This window comes from Hordeum vulgare, chromosome 7H (genome assembly GCF_904849725.1).
Source record: "Hordeum vulgare subsp. vulgare chromosome 7H, MorexV3_pseudomolecules_assembly, whole genome shotgun sequence".
NCBI classification, from domain to species: domain Eukaryota; kingdom Viridiplantae; phylum Streptophyta; class Magnoliopsida; order Poales; family Poaceae; genus Hordeum; species Hordeum vulgare.
This window is the reverse complement of record NC_058524.1, coordinates 505749570-505775956: the sequence shown is the minus strand read 5'-3', so window position 1 is coordinate 505775956 and position 26387 is coordinate 505749570. Positions and strand designations below refer to the sequence as shown.

Below are 26387 nucleotides of genomic sequence, written 5' to 3'. Positions count from 1 at the left end.
CTCTCCGCCAACCCGGTTCACCATCGTCGAATAAAGCATACTGAGCTCAACATACACTTTGTTCGCGAGCAGGTGGCTCTTGGGCGCATCCGTGTTCTCCATGTTCCGACAACGCAACAGTTCGCCGATGTCAATGACAAAAGGACTGCCTACTTCTGTCTTTGAGGAGTTTAGGTTCAGTCTTTGCGTCTCCGTTGACGCTTCGACTGCGGGGGGTGTTGAATATATATTTTATGCATGTATATTGTATGGCCCGACCCACCTCCTAGCCTTTGTATAGTTGAGGTTGAGGCTCACTTTATACTCTATATATACGTGTGCTATGCATCGGTCAATACATCGTGAAGCATTACCAAACAATCGTTTCCAACACTCCTCAACTCCACCATTTCTCCCACGTCAAAAAACAAAAGTCGAGTACCAAAGCGGCCCTTGGAACCTTGTTTAGACAAACAAAATACCGTCTCCGTTTGGGTTTCATCGAGTACCGAGTAGAATTCTCAACCCGTAGTTGTAATACTCCGGCGCATGTGCCGGCTCGGAGCGAGGGAAATTTATAATGATCACTATGGATCACGAATTTTCCCGCTGATGTAACACGTGCAGTGGCTGGCGATATTGCCACGACCACATGTTAATGGAATGCAAGGTGTTCCATCTCCAAAAAAAAAAAAAAGTCGATCGTTCTCCCGCCTATAAAAAGCTCAGCAACCCAGAGCAAAACCTCCACGGCAACAACACCCTCCCAAAGGCGGAAAATCCACGATGGCCAGGCCTCACACTCGCAGTGAGTCACCACTGGTGGTGCATCTGCTGCTCTGTTGCACCTTTCTCCTGGCCTTCCGTGCTCCGGCGACCACCGCAGCCTCCGCCCCAGCCCCAGCTCCGACCCCGACGACGCTGAACATGACGTGGGACGTGGAGTACATCCTGTGGGCGCCGGACTGCCAGCAGCGGGTGATGATCGGCATCAACGGCAAGTTCCCCGGCCCCAACATCACCGCCCGCGCCGGCGAGACCGTCAGCATCACCGTCAACAACAAGCTGCACACGGAGGGTCTGGTCATCCACTGGCACGGGATGCGGCAGGTGGGCACGCCGTGGGCGGACGGGACGGCGTCCATCTCCCAGTGCGCCGTCAGCCCGGGGGAGTCGTTCACCTACGAGTTCGTCGCCGACAAGGTACGCAACGCAACGTCCCGTCGCAACCCAACAAAAGCCCACGCCTGGCATGCATGGCTGGGAACGTGAGCAAGATCCAAGGAACCGAACCAAATCTGTTTGCTTGTGGACGCAGCCGGGGACCTACTTCTACCACGGGCACTTCGGGATGCAGCGGGCGGCGGGGCTGTACGGGTGGCTCGTGGTGGACGCCACGGCGGAGCAGGGCGAGCCGTACCGGAGCGACTACGACGGCGGCGAGCTCCGCATGCTGCTCAGCGACTGGTACCACGAGAGCGTGTACGCGCAGGCGGCCGGGCTGGAGCGCAAGGACAAGCACTTCGAGTGGGTCGGCGAGCCGCAGACGATCCTGATCAACGGGCGAGGGCAGCACGACTGCATGCTGGGCGCGGTCACCGGGTACCACCGGGGCATCGACAGGCGCGCCAGGACCTGCGTGAGGGGCAAGGAGGCCCAGCTGTGCAGGGACGAGGAGAGGTGCCTCCGGCGGAGCGAGTGCGGGCCCTACTGCCCGGAGAGCCAGTGCGCCCCCGTGGTGTTCGACGTGGAGCCTGGCAGGACGTACCGGCTCAGGATCGCCAGCACCACCTCGCTCTCCGCTCTCAACGTGCAGGTCCAAGGGGTAAGAAAGAACAAAAGACACATTTTCCTCCTCCACTCTTCAGTAGGTAGTACAGTAGTAGTAACGTCAGTTGACACGGTGGTGGTAATATTGTAGCACGAGCTGACGGTGGTGGAGGCCGACGGCAACCCGGTGGAGCCGTTCACCGTCACCGACATCGACATCTACTCCGGCGAGAGCTACTCCGTGCTCCTCACGACCAACCACACGCCGGGGTCCTTCTGGGTCTCCGTCGGGGTGAGAGGACGGTGCCCCAAGACGCTGCCGGCGACCGCCGTCCTACGGTACACCAACAGCAGACACCCGTGGCCAGGCAGCCCGCCCCCGGAGACTCCGGCGTGGGACGACCTGCAGCGCAGCAAGGGCTTCACGCACAGGATCAAGGCCAGGAGGAACGCCGCCGAGGCGCCGCGGCCGCCGCCGACGGAGCAGGTGAACCGGACGATCGTGATGCTCAACACGCAGACCCTGGTGGACGGGCACGTCAAGTGGGCCGTCAACAACGTGTCCCTGACGCTCCCGGCCACCCCGTACCTCGGCGCCTACTTCTACGGCGTGCAGGGCAGCGCCTTCGACGCCTCCGGCGAGGCGCCCGACGGGTTCCCCGACGGCTACGACATCGACCTGCCGCCGGCGAACAACAGCTACAAGACTAGGCTCAGCGACCGGGTGTACGAGCTGCCGCACGGCGCCGTCGTGGACGTGGTGCTCCAGAACGCGGACATGCTCAGGCACAACGAAAGCGAGACGCACCCGTGGCACCTGCACGGCCACGACTTCTGGGTGCTGGGGTACGGCGAGGGGCGGTACCGCAGCGAGCGCCTCAACACGGAGGACCCGCCGCTGAGGAACACGGTGGTCGTGTTCCCGCACGGGTGGACGGCGATCCGGTTCGTCGCCGACAACGTCGGAGCGTGGGCGTTCCACTGCCACATCGAGCCGCACCTCCACATGGGGATGGGCGCCGTCTTCGTCGAAGGGGTAGACAAGATGCGGGAGCTTGACGTGCCCAGGGAGGCCATGATGTGTGGGGTGATCAAGACATCGGCCGCAGTCCTGACTCCCTCTAAGCCGCGCTCACCGGCTCCGGCACCGGCACCGGCACCGTGACAGTCTGATCGACTCATGGATAAGCTCCTCGCATGCCTGTCCCAGCTGGTCATTTGTGCCTTCAGTCAGAACTTGAGATATGAGTAGTTGTCAAACGTGAAATGTTTTTCACTACATGCCCGTTGAATAAAGTTTTCTTGACAAAGAAACAAGTTTGCTTTCTGATTAACGTCGGCTTATAATCAAAAGACAATTGTTTTGAGATTTTCATTGATTGGAAGGAATCTGGTCAACTCCACCGCGCGACACCAAACGGACGTCGCTTTGCCCGGATTCTGTCCGTTTGGGTGGGGAGATGGGTCGTGTCCGGCCCTGTCCTGGGATGCGCTTGCCGCGCGCCCAGCGCGCGACCGCATCCGTTTGACCTATCTTGTCCGTCTTCAAAAGAACAACGCTTCAAATACCAGCGGCCTAGTTCACGCCACCGGTCCTAGTTCACGCCGGCAACACAGCCAGCGGGCTACACGTCCTCGCCGGCAACACAGCCAGCCTCCAAAATGAATAGTTTTGTTCGCCGGCAACACAGCCAGCCTCCAAAATGAATCTGTTTCTCGCCGGCACACAGCCAGCGGCCTAGCAGGCGGCACCCATGCCAGCCTCCAAAAAAGAACGGCTACGTCTGATCGGACGACCTAGTTCAGGCCGTCGGCGTCGAACATCTCCTTCTGCCTGGCCTCGAACCAGCTCCTCGTCTTCTCGTTCATCTTGGTCAAGTCCACGCTCATGATCGCAAGGGCCACCTCCTTGGCTTTGGTTGCTACATTGGTGGCCTCGATGTCGAGCTCCCTCTTCGTGGCCTCGACATTGGCGGCCTCGACGTCGAGCTGCCTTTGCCAGGCCGCCTCCTCCACGTCGATCTTCCTCTTCTTGGCCGCCTCCTCCATCTCTAGCTTCTTCCTTTGAAGCTCCAGGTACTGCTTCATTTGCTCGTCCTAGCTTTGTCGCTTCTTCTCGTCCCTCATGTCCTTTTGAGACATCATGCCATGCAAAGTCTCATGCAAGGCCATGGATGCGGCATCACGTATGTCGTCCACCTTGGAGTTGGCCTTGCCCCTCGGCCTCTTCAACGCCTCGCCATCCCCACCTCCGGCGAACTTGGCCGTCTTCTTGCCTCTCTTCCTTTGAAGTTCACGATATTGATCCTTGAACTTAGGGCAGTCGTTGATGATCGTCCAACAATGCGTAAGCGTGAATGGCTTGTCATTGTGTCGGGCCTTCAATGCTTTCATAGATTGAAATGCCTACACCACATGATCAACAAGATTTGGATATGCAAACATATACAAGGCCGAAGCAAGGAAAGGACTAGGATGAGGAGAATATACCATGTCCCCAATGCCGAGACCACTCACGGGTCGTGCTTCAATGCTCTCCAATGCGGCGCAATACTTGTTACACTCTTGTTGGATGAACAACCACCTCTTTTGAATCGAGGTGATGCCACGGTCGCTTGTGATTTGATAGGGCTCAAACATATTTCTTTCATGGAAAGTTTTGTGGACTCTCGTCCAAAAAATGTTGGAATTATGCCCTAGAGGCAATAATAAATATAGTTATTATTATAATTCATGTACCAAGATAATCGTTTATTATCCATGCTATAATTGTATTGAATGAAGACTCATTTACATGTGTGGATACATAGACAAAACACCGTCCCTAGCAAGCCTCTAGTTGGCTAGCCAGTTGATCAAAGATAGTCAGTGTCTTCTGATTATGAACAAAGTGTTGTTGCTTGATAACTGGATCACGTCATTAGGAGAATCACGTGATGGACTAGACCCAAACTAATAGACGTAGCATGTTGATCGTGTCATTTTGTTGCTACTGTTTTCTGCGTGTCAAGTATTTATTCCTATGACCATGAAATCATATAACTCACTGACACCGGAGGAATGCTTTGTGTGTATCAAACGTCGCAACGTAACTGGGTGACTATAAAGATGCTCTACAGGTATCTCCGAAGGTGTTAGTTGAGTTAGTATGGATCAAGACTGGGATTTGTCACTCCGTGTGACGGAGAGGTATCTCGGGGCCCACTCGGTAATACAACATCACACACAAGCCTTGCAAGCAATGTAACTTAGTGTAAGTTGCAGGATCTTGTATTACGGAACGAGTAAAGAGACTTGCCGGTAAACGAGATTGAAATAGGTATACGGATACTGACGATCGAATCTCGGGCAAGTAACATACCGAAGGACAAAGGGAATGACATGCGGGATTATATGAATCCTTGGCACTGAGGTTCAAACGATAAGATCTTCGTAGAATATGTAGGATCCAATATGGGCATCCAGGTCCCGCTATTGGATATTGACCGAGGAGTCTCTCGGGTCATGTCTACATAGTTCTCGAACCCGCAGGGTCTGCACACTTAAGGTTCGACGTTGTTTTTGTTGGGGAACGTCGCATGGGAAACAAAAATTTTCCTACGCGCACGAAGACCTATCATGGTGATGTCCATCTACGAGAGGGGATGAGTGATCTACGTACCCTTGTAGATCGTACAGCAGAAGCGTTAGAGAACGCGGTTGATGTAGTGGAACGTCCTCACGTCCCTCGATCCGCCCCGCGAACAATCCCGCGATCAGTCCCACGATCTAGTACCGAACGGACGGCACCTCCGCGTACAGCACACGTACAGCTCGACGATGATCTCGGCCTTCTTGATCCAGCAAGAGAGACGGAGAGGTAGAAGAGTTCTCCGGCAGCGTGACGGCGCTCCGGAGGTTGGTGATGATCTCGTCTCAGCAGGGCTCCGCCCGAGCTCCGCAGAAACGCGATCTAGATGAAAAACTATGGAGGTATGTGGTCGGGCAGCCGTGAGAAAGTCGTCTCAAATCAGCCCTAAAACCTCCGTATATATAGGTGGGAGGGAGGGGAGGAGGCAGCCTCAAAACCTAAAGGTTTGGCCGAAATTGGAGGTGGAGGAGTCCTACTCCAATCCTAGTTGGAGTAGGATTCCACCTTCCCACTTGGAAACTCTTTCCACCTTGTGTTTTTTTCTTCTCAAACCTTATGGGCCTTAGTGGGAACTTATTCCAGCCCACTAGGGGCTGGTTTATCTCTTCCCATAGCCCATGAGACCCCTTGGGGCGTGACACCCATCCCGATGGTCCCCGGCACCCCTCCCGGCACTCCCGGTACACTACCGATGAGCCCGAAACTTTTCCGGTAATGCACGAAAACCTTCCGGTAACCAAATGAGCTCATCCTATATATCAATCTTCGTTTCCGGACCATTCCGGAAACCCTCGTGACGTCCGTGATCTCATCCGGGACTCCGAACAACATTCGGTAACCAACCATATAACTCAAATACGCATAAAACAACGTCGAACCTTAAGTGTGCAGACCCTGCGGGTTCGAGAACTATGTAGACATGACCCGAGAGACTTCTCGGTCAATATCCAATAGCGGGACCTGGATGCCCATATTGGATCCTACATATTCTACGAAGATCTTATCGTTTGAACCTCAGTGCCAAGGATTCGTATAATCCCGTATGTCATTCCCTTTGTCCTTCGGTATGTTACTTGCCCGAGATTCGATCGTCAGTATCCGCATACCTATTTCAATCTCGTTTACCGGCAAGTCTCTTTACTCGTTCCGTAATACAAGATCCCGCAACTTACACTAAGTCACATTGCTTGCAAGGCTTGTGTGTGATGTTGTATTACCGAGTGGGCCCCGAGATACCTCTCCGTCACACGGAGTGACAAATCCCAGTCTCGATCCATACTAACTCAACTAACACCTTCGGAGATACCTGTAGAGCATCTTTATAGTCACCCAGTTACGTTGCGACGTTTGATACACACAAAGCATTCCTCCGGTGTCAGTGAGTTATATGATCTCATGGTCATAGGAACAAATACTTGACACGCAGAAAACAGTAGCAACAAAATGACACGATCAACATGCTACGTCTATTAGTTTGGGTCTAGTCCATCACATGATTCTCCTAATGATGTGATCCCGTTATCAAGTAACAACACTTGCCTATGGCCAGGAAACCTTGGCCATCTTTGATCAACGAGCTAGTCAACTAGAGGCTTACTAGGGACAGTGTTTTGTCTATGTATCCACACAAGTATTGTGTTTCCAATCAATACAATTATAGCATGGATAATAAACGATTATCATGAACAAAGAAATATAATAATAACTAATTTATTATTGCCTCTAGGGCATATTTCCAACAGTCTCCCACTTGCACTAGAGTCAATAATCTAGTTCACATCACCATGTGACTCCAACGAATCCAACACCCATATAGTTATGGGGTCTGATCACGTCTTGCTCATCAGAGAGGTTTTAGTCAACAGTTCTGAAACTTTCAGATCCGTGCGTTCTTTACAAATCTTTATGTCATCTTATAGATGTTGCTACTACGTGCTATTCAGAAATGCTCCAAATATCTACTCTACTATACGAATCCGTTTCACTACTCATAGTTATCCGGATTAGTGTCAAAGCTTGCATTGACGTAACCCTTTACGACAAACTCTTTAACCACCTCCATAATCGAGAAAAATTCCTTAGTCCATTAGTTACTGAGGATGAATTTCGACCGCTGCTAGTGATTCAATCATGGATCACTCTTTGTACCTCTCAACATACTTTGAGCCAAGGCACACTTCAGGTGCGGTACACAGCATGGCATACTTTAGATTCTACGGCTAAGGCATAGAAGACGACCTTCGTCTATTCTCTTTATTCTGCCGTGGTCGGGTTTTGAGTCTTACTCAAATTCACACCTTACAACGCAACCAAGAACTCCTTCTTTGTTGATCTATTTTGAACTCCTTCAAAAACTTGTCAAGGCATGCATCTTGTTGAAACTTCTATTAAGCGCTTTCAATCTATCTCCATAGATCTTTGATGCTCAACGTTCAAGTAGCGCAATCTAGGTATTTCCTTTGAAAAACTCCTTTCAAACAACCTTGTATGCTTTACAGAAATTCTACATTACTTCTGATCCACAATATGTCAACCACATATACTTATTAGAAATTCTATAGTGCTCCCACTCACTTCTTTAGAAATACAAGTTTCTCATAAACCTTGTACAAACCCAAAATCTTTGATCATCTCATCAAAGTATATACATTCCAACTCCGAGATGCTTGCACCAGTCCATTGAAGGATCGCTGGAGCTTGCATACTTGCTAGTATCTTTAGGATCGACAAAACCTTCTGGTTGTATCACATACAATGTTTGCTCAAGGAAACCGTCGAGAAAACAATGTTTTGATATCCTACGTGCAATATTTCATAAATAATGCATCAACAACTAACATAATTCTAACAGACCTTTAGCATCGCTACGAGTGAGAAAGTCTCATCATAGTCAACTGTTTGATCTTGTCGAAAACATCTTTGCGACAAGTCGAGCTTTTCTCAATAGTGACTTATCACCATCATCGTCTGTCTTCCTTTAAAGATCCATTTTTACTCAATAGTCCTATGACCATCAAGTAGTTCTACCAAAGTCTTCACTTTGTTTTCACACATGGATCCTCTCTCGGATTTCATGGCTTCCAGCCATTTGTCGGAATCTGGGCCCACCATCGCTTTCTCCATAACTCGTAGGTTCACTGTTGCTCAACAATATGACCTCCAAGACAGGGTTACCGTACTACTCTGCAGCAGTATGCGACCTTGTCGACCTACGAGGTTTGTAGTAACTTGATTCGAAGCTCAATGATCACCATCGTTAGCTTCCACTTCAATTGGTGTAGGCGCCACAGGAACAACTTCCTACGCCCTGCTACACACTGGTTGAAGTGATGGTTCAATAACCTCATCAAGTTCTACTACCCTCCCACTCAATTCTTTCGAGAGAAACCTTTCCTCGAGAAAGGATCCGTTTCTAGAAACAAACACTTTGCTTTCGGATCTGAGATAGGAGATGTACCCAACTGTTTTGGATATCCTATGAAGATGCATTTATCCGCTTTGGGTTCGAGCTTATCAGACTAAAACTTTTTCACATAAGTGTCGAAACCCCAAACTTTCAAGAAACGACAGTTTAGATTTCTCTAAACCTCAGTCTATACTGTGTCATCTCAACGGAAATACGCGGTGCCCTATTTAAAGTGAGTGCGGTTGTCTCTAATGCATAACCCATAAACGATAGTGGTAATTCGATAAGAGACATCACAGTATGCACCATACTAAATAGTGCGTGGCTATGATGTTCAGACACATCATCACACTATGATGTTCCAGGTGGCATGAACTGTGAAACAATTTCCACATTGTCTTAACTGTGTACCAAAAACTCGTAACTCAGATATTCATTTCTATGATCACATCGTAGACAGTTCATCTTCTTGTTACGACGAACTTCACTCTGAAACAGAATTGAACTTTTCAATATTTCAGACTTGTGATTCATTAAGTAAATACTTCTGTATCTACTCAAGTCGTCAGTGAAGTAAGAACATAATGATATCCACTACGTGCCTCAGCACTCACTGGACTGCATACATCAAAATGTATCACTTTCCAACAAGTTACTATCTTGTTTCATCTCAACGAAAACAAGGCCTTGCTCATGTGGTATGATTTGCATGTCACTAGTGATTCGAAATCAGGTGAGTAAAGATCCATCAGCATGGAGCCTCTTCATGCAATTTATACTAACATGACTCAAGCGGCAGTGCCACAAGTAAGTGGTACTATCATCATTTAACTCGTATCTTTTGGCACCAATGTGTAACACTACAATCGAGATTCAATAAACCATTGAAGGTGATTATTCAAGCAAATAGAGTAACCATTATTCTCTTTGAATGAATAATCGTATTGCAATAAACACGATCCAATCATGTTCATGCCTAACGCAAGCACCAAATAACAATTATTTAGGTTCAACACCAATCCCGATGGTAGAGGGAGCGTGCGACGTTTGATCATATCAACCTTGGAAACACTTCCAACACGTATCGTCACCTCGCCTTTAGCTAGTCTCCGTTTATGTCGTAGCTTTCATTTCGCGTTACTAATCACTTAGCAACCGAACCGGTATCCAATACCCTCATGCTACTAGGAGTACTAGTAAAGTACACATCAACATTATGTATATCAAATATACTTCTCTCGACTTTTGCCAGCCTTCTTATCTACCAAGTATCTAGAGTTGCTCCGCCTCAGTGACTGTTCCCCTTATTACAGAAGCACTTAGTCTCGGGTTTGGGTTTAATCTTGGGTCTCTTCATTAGCGCAGCAACTGTTTTGCCGTTTCACGAAGTATCCCTTCTAGCCCTCGCCTTTCTTGAAACTTAGTGGTTTTTCAAACCATCAATTATTGATGCTCCTTCTTGATTTCTACTTTCGCAGTGTCAAACGTCGCGAATCGCTCAAGGATCATTGTATCTATCCTTGATATGTCATAGTTCATCACGAAGCTCTCAAAGCTTGGTGGTAGTGACTTTTGGAGAACCATCACTATCTCATTTGGAAGATTAGCTCCCACTTGATTCAAGTGATTGTCGCACTCAGACAATCTGAGCATACGCTCAACGATTGAGCTTTTCTCCTTTACTTTGTGGTCAAAGAATCTTGTTGGAGGTCTCGTACCTCTTTAACAAGGGCACATGCATGAAATCACAATTTCATCTCTTTAGAACATCACTTATGTTCCGTGACGTTTTAAAACGTTTTCGGTGCCTTGCTTCTAAGCCATTAAGTACTTTGCACTGAACTATCGTGTAGTCATCAGAAACGTGTATGTCGGATGTTCACTGCATCCACAGACGACGCTCGAGGTGCAGCACACCGAGTGGTGCATTAAGGACATAAGCCTTCTGCGCAGCAATGAGGACAATCCTCGGTTTTACAGACTCAGTCTGCAAAGTTTGCTACTATGAACTTTCAACTAAATTTACTCTAGGAACATATAAAAACAGTAGAGCTATAGCGCAAGCTACATCGTAATTCGCAAAGACCATTAGACTATGTTCATGACAATTAGTTCAATTAATCATATTACTTAAGAACTCCCACTCAAAAAGTACATCTCTCTAGTCATTTGAGTGGTACATGATCCAAATCCGCTATCTCAAGTCCGATCATCACGAGAGTCGAGAATAGTTTCAGTGGTAAGCATCTCTATGCTAATCATATCAACTATACGATTCATGCTCGACCTTTCGGTCTCATGTGTTCCGAGGCCATGTCTGCACATGCTAGGCTCGTCAAGCTTAACCCGAGTGTTCCACGTGCGCAACTGTTTTGCACCCGTTGTATGTGAACGTTGAGTCTATCACACCCGATCATCACGTGGTGTCTCGAAACGAAGAACTGTCGCAACGGTGCACAGTCGGGGAGAACACAATTTCGTCTTGAAATTTTAGTGAGAGATCACCTCATAATGCTACCGTCGTACTAAGCAAAATAAGGTGCATAAAAGGGTTAACATCACATGCAATTCATAAGTGACATGATATGGCCATCATCACGTGCTTCTTGATCTCCATCGCCAAAGCACCGGCACGATCTTCTTGTCACCGGCGCCACACCATGATCATCCATCAACGTGTTGCCATCGTGGTTGTCGTGCTACTTATGCTATCACTACTAAAGCTACAGCCTAGCAAAATAGTAAACGCATCTGCAAGCACATATGTTAGTATAAAGACAACCCTATGGCTCCTGCCGGTTGCCGTACCATCGACGTGCAAGTCGATATTTCTATTACAACATGATCATCTCATACATCCAATATATCACATCACATCGTTGGCCATATCACATCACAATCATACCCTGCAAAAACAAGTTAGACGTCCTCTAATTTTGTTGTTGCATGTTTTACGTGGTGACCAAGGGTATCTAGTAGGATCGCATCTTACTTACGCAAACACCACAACGGAGATATATGAGTTGCTATTTAACCTCATCCAAGGACCTCCTCGGTCAAATCCGATTCAACTAAAGTTGGAGAAACCGACACTTGCCAGTCATCTTTGAGCAAAGGGGGTTACTCGTAACGATGAAACCAGTCTCTCGTAAGCGTACGAGTAATGTCGGTCCAAGCCGCTTCAATCCAACAATACCGCGGAATCAAGAAAAGACTAAGGAGGGCAGCAAAACGCACATCACCGCCCACAAAACCTTTTGTGTTCTACTCGAGAAGACATCTACGCATGAACCTAGCTCATGATGCCACTGTTGGGGAACGTCGCATGGGAAACAAAAATTTTCCTACGCGCACGAAGACCTATCATGGTGATGTCCATCTACGAGAAGGGATGAGTGATCTACGTACCCTTGTAGATCGTACAGCAGAAGCGTTAGAGAACGCGGTTGATGTAGTGGAACGTCCTCACGTCCCTCGATCCGCCCCGCGAACAATCCCGCGATCAGTCCCACGATCTAGTACCGAACGGACGGCACCTCCGCGTTCAGCACACGTACAGCTCGACGATGATCTCGGCCTTCTTGATCCAGCAAGAGAGACGGAGAGGTAGAAGAGTTCTCCGGCAGCGTGACGACGCTCCGGAGGTTGGTGATGATCTCGTCTCAGCAGGGCTCCGCCCGAGCTCCGCAGAAACGCGATCTAGAGGAAAAACTATGGAGGTATGTGGTCGGGCAGCCGTGAGAAAGTCGTCTCAAATCAGCCCTAAAACCTCCGTATATATAGGTGGGAGGGAGGGGAGGAGGCAGCCTCAAAACCTAAAGGTTTGGCCGAAATTGGAGGTGGAGGAGTCCTACTCCAATCCTAGTTGGAGTAGGATTCCACCTTCCCACTTGGAAACTCTTTCCACCTTGTGTTTTTTTCTTCTCAAACCTTATGGGCCTTAGTGGGAACTTATTCCAGCCCACTAGGGGCTGGTTTATCTCTTCCCATAGCCCATGAGACCCCTTGGGGCGTGACACCCCTCCCGATGGTCCCCGGCACCCCTCCCGGCACTCCCGGTACACTACCGATGAGCCCGAAACTTTTCCGGTAATGCACGAAAACCTTCCGGTAACCAAATGAGCTCATCCTATATATCAATCTTCGTTTCCGGACCATTCCGGAAACCCTCGTGACGTCCGTGATCTCATCCGGGACTCCGAACAACATTCGGTAACCAACCATATAACTCAAATACGCATAAAACAACGTCGAACCTTAAGTGTGCAGACCCTGCGGGTTCGAGAACTATGTAGACATGACCCGAGAGACTCCTCGGTCAATATCCAATAGCGGGACCTGGATGCCCATATTGGATCCTACATATTCTACGAAGATCTTATCGTTTGAACCTCAGTGCCAAGGATTCGTATAATCCCGTATGTCATTCCCTTTGTCCTTCGGTATGTTACTTGCCCGAGATTCGATCGTCAGTATCCGCATACCTATTTCAATCTCGTTTACCGGCAAGTCTCTTTACTCGTTCCGTAATACAAGATCCCGCAACTTACACTAAGTCACATTGCTTGCAAGGCTTGTGTGTGATGTTGTATTACCGAGTGGGCCCCGAGATACCTCTCCGTCACACGGAGTGACAAATCCCAGTCTCGATCCATACTAACTCAACTAACACCTTCGGAGATACCTGTAGAGCATCTTTATAGTCACCCAGTTACGTTGCGACGTTTGATACACACAAAGCATTCCTCCGGTGTCAGTGAGTTATATGATCTCATGGTCATAGGAACAAATACTTGACACGCAGAAAACAGTAGCAACAAAATGACACGATCAACATGCTACGTCTATTAGTTTGGGTCTAGTCCATCACATGATTCTCCTAATGATGTGATCCCGTTATCAAGTAACAACACTTGCCTATGGCCAGGAAACCTTGGCCATCTTTGATCAACGAGCTAGTCAACTAGAGGCTTACTAGGGACAGTGTTTTGTCTATGTATCCACACAAGTATTGTGTTTCCAATCAATACAATTATAGCATGGATAATAAACGATTATCATGAACAAAGAAATATAATAATAACTAATTTATTATTGCCTCTAGGGCATATTTCCAACAGTTTTATGCGTATTTGAGTTATATGGTTGGTTACCGAATGTTGTTCGGAGTCCCGGATGAGATCACGGACGTCACGAGGGTTTCCGGAATGGTCCGGAAACGAAGATTGATATATAGGATGACCTCATTTGATTACCGGAAGGTTTTCGGAGTTACCGGGAATGTACCGGGAATGACGAATGGGTTCCGGGAGTTCACCGGGGGGGCAACCCACCCCGGGGAAGCCCATAGGCCATGAGGGTGGCGCACCAGCCCTTAGTGGGCTGGTGGGGCAGCCCAAAAGGGCCCTATGCGCCTAGGAAAGAAAATCAAAGAGAAAAAAAAAGAGGAGGTGGGAAGGGAAGGAAGGACTCCCACCCACCAAACCAAGTCCAACTCGGTTTGGGGGGGGAGCCTTCCCCCTTGGACTCGGCCGACCCCCTTGGGGCTCCTTGAGCCCCAAGGCAAGGTCCTCTCCCTCCCACCTATATATACGGAGGTTTTAGGGCTGATTTGAGAAGACTTTTCCACGGCAGCCCGACCACATACCTCCACGGTTTTTCCTCTAGATCGCGTTTCTGCGGAGCTCGGGCGGAGCCCTGCTGAGACAAGGTCATCACCAACCTCCGGAGCGCCATCACGCTGCCGGAGAACTCTTCTACCTCTCCGTCTCTCTTGCTGGATCAAGAAGGCCGAGATCATCGTCGAGCTGTACGTGTGCTGAACGCGGAGGTGCCGTCCGTTCGGTACTAAATCATGGGACTGATCGCGGGATTGTTCGCGGGGCGGATCGAGGGACGTGAGGACGTTCCACTACATCAACCGCGTTCACTAACGCTTCTGCTGTACGGTCTACAAGGGTACGTAGATCACTCATCCCCTCTCGTAGATGGACATCACCATGATAGGTCTTCGTGCGCGTAGGAAAAATTTTGTTTCCCATGCGACGTTCCCCAACAGTGGCATCATGAGCTAGGTTCATGCGTAGATGTCTTCTCGAGTAGAACACAAAAGTTTTTGTGGGCGGTGATGTGCGTTTTGCTGCCCTCCATAGTCTTTTCTTGATTCCGCGGCATTGTTGGATTGAAGCGGCTTGGACCGACATTACTCGTACGCTTACGAGAGACTGGTTTCATCGCTACGAGTAACCCCGTTGCTCAAAGATGACTGGCAAGTGTCGGTTTCTCCAACTTTAGTTGAATCGAATTTGACCGAGGAGGTCCTTGGATGAGGTTAAATAGCAACTCATATATCTCCGTTGTGGTGTTTGCGTAAGTAAGATGCGATCCTACTAGATACCCATGGTCACCACGTAAAACATGCAACAACAAAATTAGAGGACGTCTAACTTGTTTTTGCAGGGTATGCTTGTGATGTGATATGGCCAACGATGTGATGTGATATATTGGATGTATGAGATGATCATCTTGTAATAGAAAATATCGACTTGCACGTCGATGGTACGGCAACCGGCACGAGCCATAGGGTTGTCTTTATACTAACGTTTGTGCTTGCAGATGCGTTTACTATTTTTCTAGGATGTAGCTTTAGTAGTAATAGCATGAGTAGCACGACAACCCCGATGGCAACACGTTGATGGAGATCATGGTGTGGCGCCGGTGACAAGAAGATCGTGCCGGTGCTTTGGTGATGGAGATCAAGAAGCACGTGATGATGGCCATATCATGTCACTTATGAATTGCATGTGATGTTAATCCTTTTATGCACCTTATTTTTCTTAGAACGACGGTAGCATTATGAGGTGATCTCTCACTAAAATTTCAAGACGAAATTGTGTTCTCCCCGACTGTGCACCGTTGCTACAGTTCGTCGTTTCGAGACACCACGTGATGATCGGGTGTGATAGACTCAACGTTCACATACAACGGGTGCAAAACAGTTGCGCACGCGGAACACTCGGGTTAAGCTTGACGAGCCTAGCATGTGCAGACATGGCCTCGGAACACATGAGACCGAAATGTCGATCATGAATCATATAGATGATATGATTAGCATAGGGATGCTTACCACTGAAACTATACTCAACTCACGTGATGATCGGACTTGAGCTAGTGTAAGTGGATCATGAACCACTCAAATGACTAGAGAGATGTACTTTTTGAGTGGGAGTTTAGCAAATAATTTGATTAATTTAAACTCTAATTATCTTGAACATAGTCTAAGTCCACTTTGAATATATTTGTGTTGTAGATCATGGCTCATGCGACAGTCACCCTGAATTTTAATACGTTCCTAGAGAAAGCTAAGTTGAAAGATGATGGAAGCAACTTTGTAGACTGGGCTCGTAATCTTAAGCTAATCTTATAAGCTGGGAAGAAGGATTATGTCCTTAATGCTGCGCTAGGAGATGAACCACCCGCTACGGCTGATCAGGATGTTAAGAACGCTTGGTTAGCACGTAAGGAGGACTACTCAGTAGTTCAATGTGCAGTATTGTATGGCTTAGAACCGGGACTTCAACGTCGCTTTGAGCGTCATGGAGCATTTGAGATGTTCCAGGAGTTGAAGTTTATCTTTCAGAAGAACGCCCGGATCGAGAGGTATGAGACCTCCGATAAATTCTATGCTTGCAAGATGGAGGAGAACTCGTCTGTCAGTGAACATGTGCTCAAAATGTCTGGGTACTCAAACCGTCTAGCTGAGCTGGGGATTAAACTCCCGCAAGAGGCTATCACTGACAAAATCCTTCAATCACTGCCGCCAAGCTATAAAGGCTTTGTGTTGAACTACAACATGCAAGGGATGAACAAGTCACCCGGCGAGTTGTTTGCGATGCTGAAAGTCGCAGAGTCTGAACTCCGTAAAGAACATCAAGTGTTGATGGTGAATAAGACCACTAGTTTCAAGAGAAACGGCAAAGGCAAGAAGGGTAATTCGAAGAAGAGCGGCAAGCCTGTTGCCAATCCGACGAAGAAACCCAAAGCTGGACCTAAGCCTGAAACGGAGTGTTACTATTGCAAGGGTATGGGTCACTGGAAGCGCAATTGTCCCAAGTATCTGGCAGATAAGAAGGCGGCCAAAGAAAAATCAGGTATATTTGATATACATGTTATTGATGTGTACTTAACCGGCTCTCGTAGTAGTGCCTGGGTATTCGATACCGGTTCTGTTGCTCATATTTGCAACTCGAAACAGGAACTGCGAAATAGACGAAGGCTGGCGAAAGATGAAATGACGATGCACGTAGGAAATGGTTCCAAGGTTGATGCAATCGCCGTCGGCACAGTTTCACTTCAGTTACCATCAGGATTAGTGATGAACTTAAATCATTGTTATTTAGTGCCTGCGTTGAGCATGAACATTATATCTGGATCTTGTTTATTGCGAGACGGTTACTCTTTTAAGTCAGAGAATAATGGTTGTTCTATTTCTATGAGTAACATCTTTTATGGTCATGCACCTAATGTGAGAGGATTGTTCATATTGAATCTTGATAGCGATACGCATATACATAACATTGAGACCAAAAGAGTTAGAGTTAACAATGATAGCGCCATATTTTTGTGGCACTGCCGATTAGGTCATATTGGTGTAAAGCGCATGAAGAAACTCCATGCTGATGGACTTTTGGAGTCACTTGACTTTGATTCACTTGACACGTGCGAACCATGCCTCGGGGGCAAAATGACTAAGACTCCGTTCTCCGGAACTATGGAGTGTGCAAGTGACTTGTTGGAAATCATACATACCGATGTGTGTGGTCCGATGAGCGTAGAGGCGCGTGGCGGATATCGTTATTTTCTCAACTTCACTGACAATTTGAGTAGATATGGTTATGTCTACTTGATGAAGCACAAGTCTGAAACATTTGAAAAGTTCAAGCAATTTCAGAGTGAAGTGGAAAATCATCGTAACAAGAAGATCAAGTTCCTACGGTCTGATCGTGGGGGTGAATATCTGAGTTTCGAGTTTGGTGCTCACTTAAGACAATGTGGAATTGTTTCACAGTTAACACCGCCTGGAACACCACAGCGTAATGGTGTGTTCGAACGTCGTAATCGTACTTTATTAGAGATGGTGCGATCTATGATGTCTCTTACCGATTTGCCGTTATCATTTTGGGGTTATGCATTAGAAACAGCTGCATTCACTTTAAATAGGGCACCATCAAAATCCGTTGAGACGACACCATACGAACTATGGTATGGCAAAGGGCCAAAGTTGTCGTTTCTTAAAGTTTGGGGATGTGATGCTTATGTCAAAAAGTTTCAGCCTGAAAAGCTGGAACCCAAAGCGGAAAGGTGCGTCTTCATAGGTTACCCAAAAAAGACAGTTGGGTACACCTTCTATCTCAAATCCGAGGGCAAAATGTTTGTTGCTAAAAACGGAGCTTTTCTCGAGAAGGAGTTTCTCTCGAGAGAATTGAGTGGGAGGAAGATAGAACTTGACGAGGTTGTCGAACCTCTCATCCCTCTGGATGGTGGCGCAGGGCAAGGGGAAACCTCTGTCATTGCGACGCCGGTTGAGGAGGAAGTTAATGATGATGATCATGAAACTCCGGTTCAAGTTTCTATCGAACCACGCAGGTCGACGAGACCACGTACTGCTCCAGAGTGGTACGGTAATCCCGTCTTATCAATCATGTTGTTAGACAACAATGAACCTGCAAATTATGAAGAAGCAATGGTGGGCCCAGATTCCAACAAATGGCTAGAAGCCATGAAGTCCGAGATAGGATCCATGTATGAGAACAAAGTGTGGACTTTGGAAGTACTACCTGAGGGCCGCAAGGCTATTTAGAACAAATGGATCTTTAAGAGGAAGACAGACGCTGACGGCAATGTGACCGTTTATAAAGCTCGACTTGTGGCAAAGGGTTTTTCACAAGTTCAAGGAGTTGACTACGATGAGACATTCTCACCCGTAGCGATGCTTAAGTCCGTCAGAATCACGTTAGCAATAGCTGCATTTTTCGATTATGAAATCTGGCAGATGGATGTCAAAACGGCGTTCCTTAAACGGTTTCCTTAAGGAAGAGTTGTATATGATACAACCTGAAGGTTTTGTCGATCGTAAGAATGCTAACAAGGTGTGCAAGCTCCAGGATCCATTTATGGACTGGTGCAAGCATCTCGGAGTTGGAACAAACGTTTTGATGAGGTGATCAAAGCATTTGGGTTTATACAAGTGGTTGGAGATGTTGGAATTATGCCCTAGAGGCAATAATAAATGTATAGTTATTATTATAATTCCTGTATCAAGATAAAAGTTTATTATCCATGCTATAATTGTATTGAATGAAGACTCATTTACATGTGTGGATACATAGACAAAACACCGTCCCTAGCATGCCTCTAGTTGGCTAGCCAGTTGATCGATGATAGTCGGTGTCTTCTGATTATGAACAAGGTGTTGTTGCTTGATGACTGGATCACGTCATTGGGAGAATCACGTGATGGACTAGACCCAAACTAATAGACGTAGCATGTTGATCGTGTCATTTTGTTGCTACTGTTTTCTGCGTGTCAAGTATTTATTCCTATGACCATGAGATCATATAACTCACTGACACCGGAGGAATGCTTTGTGTGTATCAAACGTCGCAACGTAACTGGGTGACTATGAAGATGCTCTACAGGTATCTCCGAAGGTGTTAGTTGAGTTAGTATGGATCAAGACTAGGATTTGTCACTCCGTGTGACGGAGAGGTATCTCGGGGCCCACTCGGTAATACAACATCACACACAAGCCTTGCAAGCAATGTAACTTAGTGTAAGTTGCGGGATCTTGTATTACGGAACGAGTAAAGAGACTTGCCGGTAAACGAGGTTGAAATAGGTATACGGATACTGACGATCGAATCTCGGGCAAGTAACATACCGAAGGACAAAGGGAATGACATACGGGATTATACGAATCCTTGGCACTGAGGTTCAAACGATAAGATCTTCGTAGAATATGTAGGATCCAATATGGGCATCCAGGTCCCGCTATTGGATATTGACCGAGGAGTCTCTCGGGTCATGTCTACATAGTTCTCGAACCCGCAGGGTCTGCACACTTAAGGTTCGACGTTGTTTTATGCGTATTTGAGTTATATGGTTGGTTACCGAATGTTGTTCGAAGTCCCGGATGAGATCACGGACGTCACGAGGGTTTCCGGAATAGTCCGGAAACGAAGATTGATATATAGGATGACCTCATTTGATTACCGGAAGGTTTTCGGAGTTACCGGGAATGTACCGGGAATGACGAATGGGTTCCGGGAGTTCACCGGAGGGGGGCAACCCACTCCGGGGAAGCCCATAGGCATTTGGGGGGGTCAGACCAGCCCTTAGTGGGCTGGTGGGACAGCCCACCAATCCCCTATGCGCCAAGAGATAAAAAATCAAAGGAAAGGAAAAAAAGGAAGAAGTGGGAAGGGGGAAGGACTCCCTCCCACCAAACCAAGTAGGACTCGGTTTGGGGGGGGAGAGTCCTCCCCCCTGGCTCGGCCGACCCCTTGGGGATCCCTTGGACCCCAAGGCAAGGTCCCCCTCCCTCCTCCTATATATATGGGGCTTTTAGGGCAGATTTGATACGACTTTCTCACGGCTGCCCGACCACATACCTCCATAGTTTTTCCTCTAGATCGTGTTTCTGCGGAGCTCGGGCGAAGCCCTGCTGAGACAAGATCATCACCAACCTCCGGAGCGCCGTCACGCTGCCGGAGAACTCTTCTACCTCTCCGTCTCTCTTGCTGGATCAAGAAGGCCGAGATCATCGTCGAGCTGTACGTGTGCTGAACGCGGAGGTGCCGTCCGTTCGGTACTAGATCGTGGGACTGATCGCGGGATTGTTCGCGGGGCGGATCGAGGGACGTGAGGACGTTCCACTACATCAACCGCGTTCTCTAACGCTTCTGCTGTGTGATCTACAAGGGTACGTAGATCACTCATCCCCTCTCGTAGATGGACATCACCATGATAGGTCTTCGTGCGCGTAGGAAAATTTTTGTTTCCCATGCGACGTTCCCCAACAGGAGAATCTTGTATTTACAAGAAAGTGAGTGGGAGCTTTGTGGCGTTTCTAATATTATATGTGGATGACATATTGCTGATTGGAAACAACGTGGAGTTTTTGGAGAGCATAAAGGATTACTTGAATAAAAGTTTCTCTATGAAGGACCTAGGAGAAGCTGCTTACATTCTAGGCATTAAGATCTATAGGGATAGATCAAAACGCCTGATAGGACTTTCACAAAGCACATACCTTGATAAAGTTTTGAAGAGGTTCAAAATGGAACAGTCCAAGAAAGGGTTCTTGCCAGTTTTACAAGGTACGAAATTGAGTAAGACTCAGTGCCCAGCAACTGATGAAGATAGAGAGCATATGCGGTCCGTCCCCTATGCTTCAGCCATAGGTTCTATCATGTATGCAATGCTGTGCACTAGACCGGATGTTAGCGTGGCCATAAGTATGGCGGGTAGGTTCCAGAGTAATCCAGGAGTGGATCACTCGACAGCGGTCAAGACTATCCTGAAGTACCTGAAAAGGACTAAGGAGATGTTTCTCGTGTATGGAGGTGACGAAGAGCTCGCCGTAAAAGGTTACGTCGATGCAAGCTTTGACACAGATCCGGACGACTCTAAGTCGCAAACCGGATACGTATTTATTCTTAATGGGGGTGCGGTAAGCTGGTGCAGTTCCAAGCAAAGCGTCGTAGCAGATTCTACATGTGAAGCGGAATACATGGCTGCCTCGGAGGCGGCTAAGGAGGGTGTCTGGATGAAGCAGTTCATGACGGATCTTGGAGTGGTACCAAGCGCACTGAATCCAATAACCTTGTTCTGTGACAACACGGGTGCCATTGCCTTAGCAAAGGAACCACGGTTTCACAAGAAGACCGGACACATCAAACGACGCTTCAACCTCATCCGCGACTACGTCGAGGGAGAGGACGTAAATATATGCAAAGTGCACACGGATCTGAATGTAGCAGACCCGCTGACTAAACCTCTTCCACCGCCAAAGCATGATCAACACCAGAACTGTATGGGTGTTAGATTTATTACAATGTAATTCGCATGATGATGTGAGGGCTAGATTATTGACTCTAGTGCAAGTGGGAGACTGTTGGAATTATGCCTAGAGGCAATAATAAATATAGTTATTATTATAATTCCTGTATCAAGATAATAAACGTTTATTATCCATGCTATAATTGTATAGAATGAAGACTCATTTACATGTGTGGATACATAGACAAAACACCGTCCCTAGCAAGCCTCTAGTTGGCTAGACAGTTGATCAAAGATAGTCAGTGTCTTCTAATTATGAACAAAGTGTTGTTGCTTGATAACTGGATCACGTCATTATGAGAATCACGTGATGGACTAGACCCAAACTAATAGACGTAGCATGTTGATCGTGTCATTTTGTTGCTACTGTTCTCTGCGTGTCAAGTATTTATTCCTATGACCATGAAATCATATAACTCACTGACACCGGAGGAATGCTTTGTGTTTATCAAACGTTGCAACGTAACTGGGTGACTATAAAGATGCTCTACAGGTATCTCCGAAGGTGTTAGTTGAGTTAGTATGGATCAAGACTGGGATTTGTCACTCCGTGTGACGGAGAGGTATCTCGGGGCCCACTCGGTAATACAACATCACACACAAGCCTTGCAAGCAATGTAACTTAGTGTAAGTTGCGGGATCTTGTATTACGGAACGAGTAAAGAGACTTACCGGTAAACGAGATTGAAATAGGTATACGGATACTGACGATTGAATCTCGGGCAAGTAACATACCGAAGGACAAAGGGAATGACATACGGGATTATATGAATCCTTGGCACTGAGGTTCAAACGATAAGATCTTCATAGAATATGTAGGATCCAATATGGGCATCCAGGTCCCGCTATTGGATATTGACCGAGGAGTCTCTCGGGTCATGTCTACATAGTTCTCGAACCCGCAGGGTCTGCACACTTAAGGTTCGACGTTGTTTTATGCGTATTTGAGTTATATGGTTGGTTACCGAATGTTGTTCGGAGTCCCGGATGAGATCACGGACGTCACGAGGGTTTCCGGAATGGTCTGGAAACGAAGATTGATATATAGGATAACCTCATTTGATTACCGGAAGGTTTTCGGAGTTACCGGGAATGTACCGGGAATGACGAATGGGTTCCGGGAGTTCACCGGGGGGGCAACCCACCCCGGGGAAGCCCATAGGCCATGAGGGTGGCGCACCAGCCCTTAGTGGGCTGGTGGGGCAGCCTAAAAGGGCCCTATGCGCCTAGGAAAGAAAATCAAAGAGAAAAAAAGAGGAGGTGGGAAGGGAAGGAAGGACTCCCACCCACCAAACCAAGTCCAACTCGGTTTGGGGGGGGGGGGGAGCCTTCCCCCTTGGACTCGGCCGACCCCCTTGGGGCTCCTTGAGCCCCAAGGCAAGGTCCCCTCCCTCCCACCTATATATACGGAGGTTTTAGGGCTGATTTGAGACGACTTTTCCACGGCAGCCCGACCACATACCTCCACGGTTTTTCCTCTAGATCGCGTTTCTGCGGAGCTCGGGCGGAGCCCTGCTGAGACAAGGTCATCACCAACCTCCGGAGCGTCGTCACGCTGCCGGAGAACTCTTCTACCTCTCCGTCTCTCTTGCTGGATCAAGAAGGCCGAGATCATCGTCGAGCTGTACGTGTGCTGAACGCGGAGGTGCCGTCCGTTCGGTACTAGATCGTGGGACTGATCGCGGGATTTTCGCGGGGCGGATCGAGGGACGTGAGGATGTTCCACTACATCAACCACGTTCACTAACGCTTCTGCTGTACGGTCTACAAGGGTACGTAGATCACTCATCCCCTCTCGTAGATGGACATCACCATGATAGGTCTTCGTGCGCGTAGGAAAATTTTTGTTTCCCATGCGACGTTCCCCAACAAAAAACTAGGCCCTTTTGTTGCGCGCCCGTCCTCGGATCTTGGCTAATCTCCATCCAAGTGTTGCAAATCAGCTTGTCCTCATCTTGGGTGTATGAACTCGTGTGAATGCTCTTCTTTTTCTTTTGTGCTTCCGCTCTTTGGGTGAGCTCGTCGATGAACAATGGCTCACCACTAATATCAATGTCATTGGATTCATCTTCATCGCCATCACCTTCGCTAAAGATGTCATCGTCTCCATGCCACGAGTCACCATGGTCGTAGTCACCACGGTCGTCGGCCTCTTCATCGGCAACGAACTGGGCGTGGCCATTGATACGTCTCCAACGTATCTATAATTTTTTATGGTTTCATGCTATTATCTTGTCAAACTTTGGATGTTTTGTATGTCTTTTATATCTTTTTTGGGACTAACTTATTAACTCAGTGCCAATTGCCAGTTCCTGTTTTTCCGTGTTTTTGACCTTTTTCACGGAAGGATTTTAAACGGAGTCCAAACGGAATAAAACTTTCGAAAATATTTTTTCCGAAACAAAAGACGATCGGGAGACTTGAGAACCAAGGCAGAGGGTCACCAGGGACCCCACAAGCCCCCTAGCCGCGGCCAGGGGGGCCGCGCCTCCCAGGCTTGTGGGCTCCCTGGGCCTCCTCTGCCCTAGGTCTTTCGCCTATATATTCCCTAAAATCCCAGAAAAAATAAGGAGAGCCACGAAAACACTTCTCCGCCGCCGCAAGCTTCTGCCTCCGCAAGATCCCATCTGGGGCACGTTCTGGTGCCCTGCCGGAGGGGGGATTCGGATACGGAGGGCTTCTTCATCAACACCATGACCTCTCGATGATGCGTGAATAGTTCACCATAGACCTACGGGTCCATAGCTAGTAGCTAGATGGCTTCTTCTCTCTCTTGGATCTTCAATACAAAGTTCTCCATGATCTTCATGGAGATCTATCCGATTTAATCTTCTTTTGTGGTGTGTTTGTCGAGATTCGATGAATTGTGGATTTATGATCAGATTATCTATGAATCTTATTTGAGTTTCTTCTAATCTCTTATATGCATCATTTCATATCCTTGTAATTCTCTTCGAGTTGTGGGTTTTGTTTGGCCAACTTGATCTATGATTCTTGCAATGGAAGAAGTGTTTGGTTTTGGGTTCATACCGTGCGGTGACCTCACCCAGTGACAGAAGGGGTAGCGAGGCACGCATCGTGTTGTTGCCATCAAGGGTAAAAAGATGGGGTTTTCATCATTGTTTTGAGTTTATCCCTCGACATCATGTCATCTTGCTTAAGGCGTTACTCTGTTCGTCATGAACTCAATACACTAGATACATGCTGGATAGCGGTCGATGTGTGGAGTAATAACAATAGATGAAGAAAGTATCGGTCTACTTGTCTTGGATGTGATGCCTATATGTATGATCATTGCCTTAGATATCGTCATGACTTTGCGCGGTTCTATCAATTGCTCGACGGTAATTTGTTCACCCACCGTAATATTTGCTATTTTGAGAGAAGCCTCTAGTGAACACTATGGCCTCCGGGTCTACTTCACATCATATTTTCAGCCTTACACCTTTACTTCGTTGCATTTTCCGCCTTCAGATATCACTTTGCAATCAATCTTGAAGGGATTGACAACCCCTTTATAGCGTTGGGTGCAAGCTCTTTTGTGTTTGCGTAGGTACTCTGGACTTGACGAGATTCTCCTACTCGATTGATACCTTGGTTCTCAAACTGAGGGAAATACTTACTGCTCCTGTGCTGCATCACCCTTTCCTCTTCAAGGGAAAAACCAACGCAAGCCAAGTCTCCATCAACGTGCCAATTTCTGGCGCTGTTGTTTGAGAAGTAGCAGCCATCTTGACTTTGGGTCTCGTCGGGATCGTAGGCAGGGGCATGCCCACCGTTGTAGATCACATCCTCCATGAACTGGGCGCAGTAGGTGTCGTTGACCGATGTCACTGGTGCTGCCATTTCGTCGAACAGGACGCGGGAGGGGGGGCGGCATGGTGCCCGCAAACGGCGGCCGTGCTTGCTTTCTTTGCATCTCGATGGACGGACGGTCGCCGCTGCTGGACCCAGGTGTGACGTTGAGGTCGATGCAGACCGAGGGGCGTGGGGTGGAAGGCGCGATCACGCTCACGTCCGGCGACCCCGAGAAACGGGTGTGGGTGTCGTGCCTTGGCAGGGGGAAGCCGGGCGACACAGCCGTGGTTCGCGACGTCGGCGACTGGCAGTGCGGAGACCGGGCGACCGACGAGCCTGTGCTCGTCGGGCCGACGGCCGCTGCAGAGAAACCGGCGGACGACAAATGCCAAGCATGAGGAGGGCGTGCGCTTTGTTGACGATGGCCTCCTTCTCCTCGACCTCGGCCTTGCGCCGCGCGGCCTCCATCGCATCGCGCTCGGCAGCGAACTTGCGCGCGGCGGCGTTGTCCTTCACGACCGCACTCCGGTTCCTCCTCTTCGCTGATTCCGCGTCCAACTTGGCGATATCCTCCGACGTGCACTCCGCCTGCGGCTTCCTTGGCGCCTTGGCCTTCTTCTTCTTCTTGGTCGTTCTGGGCTGATCGACGGTCGGGCCGCCAGAATTCGGGTGGACGTCGGCCAT

General features: G+C 48.2%; 1 protein-coding gene and 1 pseudogene across 1 annotated transcript; one reads left to right on the top strand and one right to left on the bottom strand.

The window, feature by feature from the left end:
* The first annotated feature begins 733 nt into the window (after positions 1-733).
* On the top strand, positions 734-3063 carry LOC123408654 (L-ascorbate oxidase-like). The gene is made up of 3 exons (XM_045101713.1): positions 734-1182; positions 1298-1804; positions 1901-3063. The coding sequence occupies exons 1-3, from the start codon at positions 766-768 to the stop codon at positions 2912-2914; spliced, it is 1938 nt and encodes a 645-aa protein (XP_044957648.1). The 5' UTR covers positions 734-765; the 3' UTR covers positions 2915-3063.
* A 483-nt stretch (positions 3064-3546) lies between these two features.
* LOC123409171 lies at positions 3547-26387 on the bottom strand (annotated as a pseudogene).